The sequence below is a fragment of the Cottoperca gobio genome, chromosome 17, assembly GCF_900634415.1.
Source record: "Cottoperca gobio chromosome 17, fCotGob3.1, whole genome shotgun sequence".
Lineage (NCBI taxonomy): Eukaryota > Metazoa > Chordata > Actinopteri > Perciformes > Bovichtidae > Cottoperca > Cottoperca gobio.
In genome coordinates this window covers 20089797-20102036 of record NC_041371.1, presented here as the reverse complement: position 1 = coordinate 20102036, position 12240 = coordinate 20089797, and the positions used below count along the sequence as shown (strand labels likewise).

General features: G+C 40.6%; 1 protein-coding gene across 3 annotated transcripts; it reads right to left on the bottom strand.

Moving 5' to 3' along the window:
• Positions 1 to 3: 3 nt before the first annotated feature.
• LOC115022595 (protein zyg-11 homolog) lies at positions 4 to 10886 on the bottom strand. Of its 3 annotated transcripts, XM_029453639.1 has the most exons (15): positions 10687 to 10872; positions 9514 to 9679; positions 7664 to 8463; positions 7313 to 7453; positions 6002 to 6178; positions 4773 to 4837; positions 4416 to 4515; positions 4114 to 4164; positions 3474 to 3635; positions 3164 to 3211; positions 1916 to 2116; positions 1787 to 1839; positions 1484 to 1512; positions 1316 to 1382; positions 641 to 819 (listed from the first exon to the last, which is right to left on the bottom strand). In XM_029453639.1, exons 1-15 carry the CDS (start codon positions 10687 to 10689, stop codon positions 777 to 779), a joined length of 2106 nt encoding a protein of 701 aa, XP_029309499.1. In that variant the 5' UTR covers positions 10690 to 10872; the 3' UTR covers positions 641 to 776. The 3 variants fall into 3 exon arrangements, with proteins under 3 accessions (XP_029309498.1, XP_029309497.1, XP_029309499.1); XM_029453638.1 differs by lacking the exon at positions 1484 to 1512 and having other exon boundaries at positions 4 to 819; positions 1316 to 1413; positions 10834 to 10886; XM_029453637.1 differs by lacking the exon at positions 1484 to 1512 and having other exon boundaries at positions 4 to 819; positions 1316 to 1413.
• Between the last annotated feature and the right edge of the window lie 1354 nt (positions 10887 to 12240).

The following is a 12240-nucleotide window of genomic DNA, read 5'->3' as shown; positions in this document are numbered from 1 at the left end:
TCACTTTTCAAAAGGATTTATTTATAGGACAACTTAGAATAGACTCTGTAGATGCCTTCAAGCAATTCTGTCTTCCAGCTGTGTTACATAAAATATAATGAATTCAGCTTCGAGGACACCAGGGGGGAGAGAGAGCAGGAGAGGAGAGATAACTTATTTTCGAGCATGACTGCTTTATAATGATGCCCTCAGTACGGACAGATAAACACAGGTGGCTTTGGTATCTTGATACTTATCATGTATGATTTTGAATCCTTACACGTGCTGAGTGAATATTTTACATAAACAGAGCTTAAAGTCAAAACAGCCCTGAAGCTGAACCAAAGCACCCTCTAGTGACAGGTGTTGGTTTACATTTCAGTCTCTTGACTTCAGAATGGTGCAATTATTAATTAGGACTTTCATTACTATCTGTGAACACTTTTTTCTCTCCAAATGATTTTAAACTAAATCAACAGTTTAAAAGAAGATCATGACAGAAATAACGTTTCACGACCAGTGATCATGCGCTCCCTATAACATATACAGCACATCCTTTATTCCATTTTACTTTCATTTCAAGATGATTGATGTGAACTGTCTGTACTTCAATACAGTATCTGCAACCTCAACAATAAATCAATTCAGTTCCTTTGCACTTTTGTCAAGAGTTTCGAGGCTCCATGTGGTTTTTGAAGGAGGGATTTTGGTGTTGCTCTATCATACGCAGGATGCCGTCTGACAGTCCTTTAATGTCGTCGTGTGTGTCGGGATGTGCAGCCAAAGCCGACAGAAGTTCAGTCACGCCCTCCTTCTCCATCATGCTGCTGTAATGTGAAGCTAGAGGATGGAGAGATGAACATGAGAGAGGGATGGAAGCTTGCAGGGATTGAGCACACCAACACTTGATTATTAATACTTCAGAGACGTCCACATGACTCTATTTAATATTACATAGGGTGCAGTATTTGTGGCAACTTATGAAATATAGTAAGAGGCTGCAACTAATGATTATTTTCTTTATTGATTAATCTGCAGATTTCTTTCTAGTTTACTTTAAAGAATGTCAGAAAATAGTGAGAAATGTCCATCCCAGTTTATCCAAAACCTAAAAATATTAATATGATATATACCAGAAAACAATTACAAATGATTCATTATCAAAATAGTTTCTGATTATTTTTCTGTAGATCGACAAATAATATTGCTGTAATAAATGTTGTATACACATTGACACATTGATGTAAATATGCTGACCCCTAAAAATCCACCCATGTGCTCCCTGTAGTTAAACTTCCCCCCAATATCCCCACAGTAGTCTGTTTGTGTGTCTTACGGTTCTGACAGCAGACCAGATGTATGGCCCAGACTGCCCACAGCTGCACTCCCGAGGGCTGCCAAGTCTGAAGCAGAGGGCAAAATGGACGCAATGACCTGAGATGTGGACACATGGAGACAGTACACTACAATTACATTTTCTTTGTTTGGTTTGTGCTTCAATTACCAGACAGTAGATTTTCTTTGGCATCAACGCTACAGAGGGAATGTAAACTGAGGTGTCAGTCACAGAAAATGATTTTCAATAGATCTTCAATAGACACCTCAGCAGATTTCTAAACAAATGAACTATTATAATACACTAAATCAGCAACAACTGGGAAAAACAATATGCTAGAGTGTGAAGAGAGAATGTAGGATGTGGTATTGAAGGGGAACGATTGAGCAGACAGAATGAGTCGATGGATTAAAAATGACTCCACTTGTAAAAAGCGCTCTTTCTGTTTTGTCTAGTTTGAGTTTGTCTCACCTGTAAGAGACTATTTCTCTCTCGAGTTGGGTCCATGTCATTATGGATGCATGCTGTAAAGAAAGAAGGACACTTTTAATAAAGAGCCAAAGGGGAAATGTACTACTTAGACGAGAATCTGAAACACACCAGCTGCTTCAGTGTGGCGCTGCGGAGCTCGTCGCCCAGCGTCCAGGCCTCAGGTCTGGAGGCGAGCTGTGCCAGAGTTCCCCCTGCAAAGTAATGGACCCCCACCTCCACCTGGGAGTCCTGCAGTAGGCTGAGGATGTGCTCCAGCAGGCCCTCCTCCATCAGGTCCGCCTGTAACACCTCCACCTCTGCTATGTTGTTCTGAAACACAGAGACAAATGAGAGCACTGATGACAGCAACAATAACATGATGTCAGATTGCCAACAGAGGAAGTTCATTTTATTCCTATTTGTCAAATCAATGTAAACATTTGGGGGCAATATGTAAATATTTGAAAGAACTCTCGAATGCAGATGCTGCCTGATGACTACGTCCTGAATGTGGGAATGATTGCAAAAAGAAAATGAGCATGAGCTGTAAACACTGCAATCAACCTTTAGTTTAAAGTACAATATGTAGCATTTTCACATTATGTTATGTATTTCGTAGAGTTGAGTACTTACATTATCCCAAATGCTTCTAACAATTTTCAAATCTAAAGAAATCTGTTATTTTAATCAAGGTAACAGTGTGTTTCATTTGGTCTCCTGTAGTGGCGACTTATCTCCTTTGAGCATACCTCAGCGTTGTGGTTGTCTGCCAGAAGCTGTCATTAATTAACTTTTTATCCAGTTCTGAGCCACAGTTTTACGATACACTTTTTACTGGATGAAGGAATTTACTACCCGGATGTCTGGTTCTTAAGTTATCAGAGAAACAAGCTGAGCCAAAGTTTGCGGCAGCCAAAGAGCATCAAAGAAACACTGATTTTTTAATGTGAAACTTCTTTATTCAGTGTTTTTTCTGGTTTTAATGACAGGGTTGGTTTGTTTTGGAGAGGAGGAGACCTCTGTGGATAATTCGGCTCCAGGTGAAACATTGAAGTAATTCTAACCGGGAGAAACTCACTGCAATGACAAACTCCCATGATCCCACTCTACTTCACAACACCACCAAACTCCGTCTTTAGGAACTGTTTTGATTGAGAGACTCTTAGTGGCAGAAAATTACAGATGCGCATTTGAACAAGCTATATATAACATACAGTACTGTGGCACACAAAAACACATTCTGAACTAATAAAGCCACACACACATACACACACACACACACACACACACACACACACACACACACACACACACACACACACACACATACATACACACATACATACACACACACACACACACACACACTGAACCCACCAGGAGGCCAAGCACTTTCTGCTGAATAGAAGGTTCAGTGTAGTAGGTCTGCAACACAAAAAAGGGACAGCATGAGCAGATGTTTGTGTGTGTGTGTGTGTGTGTGTGTGTGTGTGTGTGTGTGTGTGTGTGTGTGTGTGTGTGTGTGTGTGTGTGTGTGTGTGTGTGTGTGTGTGTGTGTGTGTGTGTGTGTGTGTGTGTGTATGTGTGTATGTGTGTGTGTGTGGGTGTATGTGTGTGTGTGTGGGTGGATGGATGGGTGCATTTCTGTATTAATGTGTCTGTTCGCGTATTTCTGGGGCTCTTCTACCTCAAGAACCTCTTCGTACAGCTCTAGGCCCTGGCACTCGATGAAATTGCGAGCAGCGGTGGGCATCTCATCTGTCAGGTTCCACAGAGCGCTGAGGGCAAACTTCAGAGTGGAGTCCACCACTCCCACCATGGCTTTCTGCTGCACAATAGCCAGCAGCTGCTGTGGGATGGAGAAAATGAGTGGAGAAAACATGAGACGGAGGGGAACAATAGAAAGAGAGGGACGAGAAGACATGTAAGAGCCAAAAATGGAAAAAGTAAATACATTTGTAGATATACAGGAAAGATCATTTGGCAGCATTGAATTCAACAATGTTTTACATATTAATAAGTGGCACCAGACATACAATAAGCAACAATAAAGCGTAGAGAGAAGCTGGATCACACACACAAAGAGAGAAATAGAGAGGTGTAATCCAATATTGGAGTAACAGTAAACTGAGAAGGACGAGTGCATGGAGCAATGAGGTGACAACGAGTGAATGAGTACATACAGGGTAGGTAATGGAAAATATAGCAGAAGAGAAAGACAGAGAGAGGGGGGGAGAGAGAACTAGAAATACACTCATGGATATGTAGTGATAAGCTGGGGACCTTGTGTAAGTTTGAAACTAAATACCCTCAAAGTGTTAATGTACCTTCATAATAAAGGCGTCCTTGCCGAGCTGAGCCATCTCCTCTGTGGACAACTGCAAATAAAACAAATAGATGAGTGCTTCTTTGAATTCTGATTATTTTCCTAAATGTCAAACTAGAAAAATTGTACATTTATCACACAGGGAATTTGGCCCCATTTATCTGGGCTAAATGAAAGCATAAGGCTGGCTGTTGGAACTAGCGTCACAGAGGTGCAGGAGGTGACTGAGGCACGGGCTCTTAACAGCTGCCATACTATTTTCCTGCGGCACACTAATGCACAGTAAGTGAGCAGTGTCTTGACCTTGGCCACCAGAATGGAGATGACAGCCACAGCCATCCTCTGAAGGGTAGGATCCTCGTGGCTGCGCAGCCACTTAATCACCAGCATGGCTGCTAAATACCTGAACCATGATCACATTATGGATATAAGGAACACAGTATTACAAACATGTGAACAGGGCAAATTTGAGAAAATTTCAGTTCAGGTCAGTACTTTTACATCTGGAGGAACTATTTCTTTTGGCACTTGCATTTCAAGACAAAATATATTTTAGCAGGATCACAATTTGTTGGAAAAACACTACAGTGCCACTCTATGAGAGCACTGATTATTTTGGCTACTGCATAACATCATATCATAACAGAGAAATGAACTAACTTGTCAAACGGGACGTCCTGAAGGATGTAGTCACTGCAGAGCGCCAGCAGACAGTTCTTTTGCACCTGGAGAGATGGAAACACTTTATGAATTGAAGAACCACATGGGCGTAAGAAAATAGGTCGGTATATGTGTGTATGAGGTGTTATGGAATAACGAAATACTGTCTGAAGGTGGCAGAATGGAAATTCAAGCAAAAATACACTTCTATGCTGATGACGCTGTCATTTATATGCATGCTCTCCCCATAGTTAAGGTCGTGCAAGAGCTTCAGATTGCATTTCAGTCATTACAAACTGCTCTACAAAGATTACAATAGGTTTTAAATGCTAAGAAAATGAAGTTTATGGTCTTTTAAAAAGTTTGCCTTGATGATTTCAACATTGTCACGTCTAAATTCATCTAATGGCACCCTCGTACAAGTGCATGCTTATATGGATAGAGGACAAGCTTTTATTTAATGAACACATTGATAATCTCGTTAGAAAGCTCAAAGTGAAGATTGGCTTTTATTTTATTTTACTTTTAATTCCAAGAACTTGTGGAAGCTTGATTCAGTGTATCATGCATATTTATAAATGTATAATGTTTCATTACAACTGTCCCTTACTCACCATTGCATTCTAAGATTTGGTGGGCAGACAACAGCAAAGTACATTTTTATTTATAAAGCAATACTTAGTAAACTACCAGCTTACCCCTCTACCCTTCTTTGTCTCTGGAAGTTAAGCGCTACGCTCCTTATAGTGGTTACTTTTTAATGTTGGTTTGGACAGATCTGGGATTAACTGCATTTTTGTATTATGCACCTTGGGCATGGAATAATGTACAAAAAATCTAAAATGGGAAAATCATCATAAAGAAAGGGGTGATAGACGCATGTGGTTGTTTTTCCTTGAGAGACTACTGTGTTAAACAGCTGTTGATCTGTTTAATTGTGAATTTCTATATGTCATGTTGTATATGTTGTATTTTAATGTTAGGATTTTGTATGACTTCTACCTAAAATAGATGTTTGAGCTCAATGGGACTTCCTGGTAAAATAAAGGTAAAAAAAAAAAAGTAACAATATGGGAGCAGCAACCAAATGCAGCAAATAAAAGGTCAGAATCTGATGAATGACAAGCCAGCTGGTAGCAACGAAGCCATTCTGTGCCACATGTTGCTGTTGTGTAACTACCCGATATCATTGTGGATCTCTAATGTGAAGGCTCAGCATGTCTCCTGACCTGTTGGTGGTTGGGGAAGCTTGTCATGGCGTACAGCAGCTGGGTGACGGTGGAGCTGAGCAGGCTGACAGGCATGGCCTCTGCCAGGTTCTGAGTGGTCAGGTTGAACATGCACGCTGTGGCCACCAGGTGGACGTGCAGGGAGGCGGGGTGGCTCTGCATCCCACTCAACACCAGCTACAGGAAACAAGAGGTTTATTTCAAAATCCCATGTCCTTCAGAATAAGCTGAAAAAGGCTGAATGTGGGGGGTGAGGGGTTTGACGTGTGCTCTTCTTTCTCTCGGCAACTAGCATTTGGGTGTCAGTGATGGGACAGGGCATCTCTCACATATTATTAGTGTGTAACCCTCCCACATCATGACTAAATACAGTAATTATAATGTCAGGTTAGAAGACATTTTTACTTTAGCTGTACAGTTTGTTCAAAATGAGCTCCAAAAGTTCAGGGGAATGAGTTACAAACACTTTTAAATAAAAATATCTCATTTGCTTTTTTGTCTTATTTACTTTCCTGTGGAAATATTATCTATTGTGAATGAAAAATGGTAAAACTTGATACTCTACAATGCAAAATTATAGTGCTGCAACTAATGATTAATCTGCAGGTTATTTTCTATATTAATCGTTTGGTCTATAAAATGTCAGAAATGATTGAAAAATGTCCATCCCAGTTTCTCAAATTCCAAGGTGATGTTTTTTAATGTCTTGTTTTGTCAGTCCAAAACCCATAGATATTCACTTACATATGGAAATCTTCATATTTGAGAGACTGAAAACAGCATTTTCTGCCATTTTTGAATAAAAAATGTGTTTATTGGTTATCAAAATAGTCTAGTGTAGATTATCTTTGTGTTGCTTGATTAGTTGACTAACTGTTGCAGCTCTATTTACGTATAATTCCTGTTTCTTACAACCTGGGTCTTATTATCGTGGTACCATCCTTCCTATCTGTTCTAAAAACAGGTTAAAAGCAACAGGTTCATTCAGGTTTAACAGTCCCCTAGGTTAACCAGACATACTTGGAAGAGAAAAATGAAGGTGATTAGTAACATTATTACCCAAACTGTCATTTTTAAACATCAGTCACAGTTTACAGACTGATGTCCCGGTTCGACTTTTTACAAGCCCAGTTATCCTGTAGTGAGGGAGCTTCAGTTTTACCTTGAAATAAAGTGGCTTAGATAATCTGTTCTACACTGTTGTTGGACTTTTTTTGTGAGTACAATGTAAAACCAATAAAAAAGATGGCCGAAAAGGCAAAAATATGATGCCTTAAAGATATAGTTCAAACACAATGCTAACCATAGTACCTTTAGCATATCTGGTCGTGGTTTGTCAATGTCAGTGGTTAGATTGTAGAGATGGACAAGGGCCTCTCGTATGAAACACTCCCGGTCCCTGTACCTCCACAGGGCCTCACACACCTGGTTCTCATTCGCCTCTCCAGTTACCTGAACATACACAGCAGACCAGCATTGTCAGAGAGACAGGAAATGCAGCGGGCATTTTCAGTGCATATACAAACAGGGCCTTAAGTCAAAGACAAATGAGAAGCATATGCAAGAGTCAAGCTCATGTGTCTGCCCTTAACCTTCTCCGATGTCCTGACATCTCAGAGTAAGACGTCAACTCTGTGCCAGATGCTAGCAGTAGCTCCTTACTTTTAGGTTTTTCTGTGAAGTCAGGATGTCACAGGAGCTAGCCCCGGTGGCTAGCAGGCCCAAGAAGACCAGTCCACCTCTGGCCTCCACAAACGCTCTTACTGCTGCTTCAGTAGTTCTCTTCCGTCCAGAGATATCTAGAGAAACAAGTGAAGGGAGGACATGTGCGCTTCCCTCCAGAAGCTGCCGCACTGTCTCCTGCCCGTCTCTCCCGTCACTGTCATCCACAGCAAAATGGTCCTCTGAAAAGTCTAGATGCCTGAGAGCGTGAAGTTGGCTGAGGACAAAGAGCAACCTGGCAGGCGACATATCCAGCTGCCGCACCCGGTGTGCCATCAAGGATTTCAGCGTGTTCTTGCAATCGAGGAGTGCGGTAAGCTTCGAGACGGCACTGCAGGAGATGTCCAGGCTCTCCAGCTGAGGGAGAGTGCAGATATCCGCAAGGACAGCATCAGTCAGGTCTGTGTTGGCGAGGTTAAGCGCTCTCAAGCCGTGCAGGGAGCTGAAGCCAACACGGGCCCCTCCATCCTCCACCAGAGACTCAAAGTCCATATGCAGCCCAGTGAGGGACAACCTCTGCAGGCTGGATCTGCACTCCGGGTTGGAGGCCAGGCCTGAGACGATGTTTGCCCCAGTGAGGCCGCCAGAAACCCAGGAAGCATCTAGTTCCTGGAGCCGGTGAGGGCAGAGGGCCAGGCGGAAAGCTTCTGCGGACACTGGACAGCAGCGAATGGAGGCTCGGTGCAGGCGGAGCTCTTTGCAGTTTCGGAAAATCCCAACAGTTGTGTCATTCAGTAGCCCTTGTAGGGAGAAGGAAACAGAGGGACGTTGTAGGAAAAAGTAGCATCAGTTTAGCCACATTGATGTTTATGGAATAGATTTTTCCCACCATTTCAACCCGGAATAGTACACAGTGAACTAATAAATCATATGATGATGGGGTAAGTTAAGGATAATGCTATTCTGACGTTGTAATTATCTTTTGTTTATACAGGAAGTTGTGTGTCTGAAGAATCCTGAGACCCTAAAGAAAAAAGCTTTTAATGTTTGGATTTTTTTCTTATATAATTTAAGTAATTGGGGTGTAAGAAATATATTATATAAGATTTTCTCAATAATGTTTTTTTTAATGTTTTTAAAACATGTCCCATGTAGTGGACATTGGGTTGATACAAGGCCCGATGTGGTAGTAATAAAATAATACATTTTCTTTTTAATTCTTTCTCATTTTATGAATATTGGAAACAAATATAAAAACAGATTGTATAAACTGCTCTGCTGCCGGCTGTCTTCCTCCTCGTCTCCAGACAGCTCAATGTCTGACTCCCTCAATAATCTTTTAAAGATGTCCTGCTTCACTCAGTGTCTGTTTCCTGTGTGGAAATGGTTGAAGATAAGAAGCATCCCACTGTCCCCCGAGTGTATTTTAAAAGACTCATAAATAAAAAAAACAACATCCTTATAAAGAACAGAAGCAATATATCTTTATACATTTAATCACTTAACTCCCTTACTGCCATAAAACGTCTTTGCTGCATTTCTCCCCATTTCAATTGGACAGCTCTGTATGTCACACCACCATGTGTGTTACATCACCTGAGCCCAGGATGTGCTTTCCACGCAACATTGGGACTGAAATAGCATTCATGATGTTTGAAATAAAGGCCTCAGTGTTATGTCACAGAGGACAATAAATAACTAACTGAAGGTCATTGGTAAGTCACATTTTTGTGCTGTAACATCATTGCTCCCTTTTCTACAGCTTGCCACAGAACTACTTGGTAGCTGCAGTTGCCCTCAGTTGTAGATATTGATGTTGTCCGAGCCTTTTTACCGTCCTCCTGACCTACCCTTAGTCGCCATCTTACGCAGTAACTGGTCTGCCATCTCTTGTGGGAAAAGTGGGGCACAGCTGAGGCACATGGTGCTGTCTGCTCGCCTGCTGCACAGAGCGTCCAGGCTGCTGCATACCTGAGCTAAGCAGAGGTCGCACAGAGCCTGGGGGCCGTCGGCATCCTGCAACACAGCAGCAGGTAATCAGAAGAGTCATACTACTGGGTAATTACATATCATAAAGTAGGTATAAGTGCAGTGACCAGGTTCAGGCAAATTACTGAAAAAAAACATTACATTATATATTAAAAGTCATTTAAGGTGAAACAGCCCTTTAAAAGTAAGGCGTTATTAATAATTCTGTGTTGCACAGGGTTTGTTTATTCACATAAACAGTGGTGGACAAAGTACTTTACTTCAGTAAAAGTAGTAATACCACAGTGTATACATACTCTGTAACAAGTAAAAGTCCTGCATTCAAAACTTTAATGAAGTAAAAGTACGAAAGTATTGGCATCAAATTATACTTAAAGTTCAAAAAGTAAAAGTACTTATTCTGCACAACGGCTCATTTCAGAATAATATGTTATATTATTGAATTATTATTGTTGATTAATTAATTAACATTAATGTGTTCATCATCTTAATGTTAATGTTAAAGGAGGAGTTTTTTTAAACTATATATACTGCCTGGTAACTTGTGAACTTCACCATGGGTTATATATATTATATATCTTTATCTTCGAAGTAACTAAATCTGTCAGATAAATGTAGTGGAGTAAAACACATAAAGTAGCAGGAACTACTCAAGTAAAGTACAATTACTTCAAAATTGTACTCAAGTACAGTAATTAGTTAGTGTACATTAAATACAATTGTCAAGGACATTTATGCCCTGGCAGTTGTCTCTCAGGCTTCTTCCTCAGGGGCTCAACAGATCCACACTGACACAGGATCTCTAACGCAGCAGGAGTCTAATTTTATCCGCACACAGCACACAAGTAAAGCCCGTTTAAACCACCTAATCCAGCCGGTCTCTGTGGAGCACAGTGGACAAAAGCAATGGGTTCCCACAGCGCGGTATACAGGCTCAAAGCGTGTGTCGTTCACACAAAGTTCCCGACAGTAACCAGTCTATGCAGCGAACACGTTGGCAGCAATGTTACAGGAGGGGACGGGGTCAGACTCACCATGCTGGGACAGTAAACAAACGACAGGAAACTTTCAAATGAATAATAACGGTAACACGACGATCAGCAACATTTTAAATTAAAAGACGTCATTATCGTAATCCCTTTACATCAAAGAAAAGTTATGAAATCTTCTGTTTTGTTTACACTCGTTGCAGCTGACCGTCGAGTACCAACTGTCACCAGCTGACAGTCTCCTATTGGTCAATACGCATGACGTCACCCAGGGCTTGTTTCTTCTTCTTCTTCTTCTTCTTCTTCTTCTTCTTCTTCTTGTAGAGAGATTCATTGAATGTATCTTAGCTTGTGTATTCATTCACGCTAATATAGTTTCAACCCTTATTTATTCGACTTTTAACTATCTACTATCTATCTACTGTACTTCCTTGCACATTTAAACAGGCAGTGGTGGAACGTGACTAAGTACATTTACTCAAGTACTGTGCTTAAGTACAAGTTCAATGTAGGCTACTTGTACGCCAATTGGCTTGCGTATTTCCATTTTATCCTACTACTTTATAGCCTACTTCTACTCTTACATCCCAGAGGCAGATAGCGTGGCCTACTTTTTACTTCACTACATTTGTCGACAGCTTTAGTTACTCAATACTTTTTTTTTCTTTACAGTTTTTCTAGTAAATTTAAGGATTAAGTGTTCCTTTATAGGTTGAGAACATTCTCCTAAATAAACTATTGAAAATCCCCATGAAATACATCATCACAAAGCTGAAACAGGACTGTTTTTCTGAGAAACTCATGAATAGTGGACTTTTTAGATATACTCTGTATTTCTCAGAGGACAGCCACGCTACAAAATAAAAGTTAATCTTAGAATAGGCCATACACTTCTCTGTTGATTAAGCTATCCAACAGTATATGAAGGATGTACAATGAGCACAACCTTAAATATCTACAGCAGTACTATTAATCCAACAACATCATATAGTCAAACACCGTCTGGGTAAATCTTCTACATAATAATTACTTCTACTTTTGATACTTTGAGTACATTTTGCTGATACTACTTGTATACTTTTACTTAAGTGAGGTTTTGAATTCAGGACTTTTACTTGAATAAAGTGTCTGAATAGTTCTTCCACTCTTGCATGGTTTACTTTTATTTATGATTAAAGCAATGGACCTGCAACAACAGTGTAGGTGTAGGGGGTAATAAACGTGTTTAGCCACAAGGAGGGGCTCACAGAGAGAGAGAGAGAGAGAGAGAGAGAGAGAGAGAGAGAGAGAGAGAGAGAGAGAGAGAGAGAGAGAGAGAGAGAGAGAGAGAGAGAGAGAGAGAGAGAGAGAGAGAGAGAGAGAGATTACATAAAAAATGACCAGTAACATCAACAGATCTAGATCTGAGCATTTCAGTCATTTCTGTAAAGAAAACTCAATGAAAGTGTTATTCTTAAAGTTTGGATTATTACTAACCCTAACCCTTTTTTTTTTAAAGGTACAGGATAAGGGCACGGTGAAGTCCTGAACACAAGCTGTTTTATTCTCAGAGCCTTCATGCTGAACAGCCTCGTCCTGCATTAGAAAAGTATGCAGTTA

Excerpts from the sequence above, each read along its gene's own strand:
- LOC115022595 (XM_029453637.1), bottom strand. Across the intron at positions 3,636-4,113 it reads AGGACGCCTTTATTATGAAG|CAGCTGCTGGCTATTGTGCA; the intron begins GTACATTAACAC and ends TCCATCCCACAG. Across the intron at positions 2,117-3,163 it reads AGAAAGTGCTTGGCCTCCTG|AACAACATAGCAGAGGTGGA; the intron begins GTGGGTTCAGTG and ends TCTGTGTTTCAG.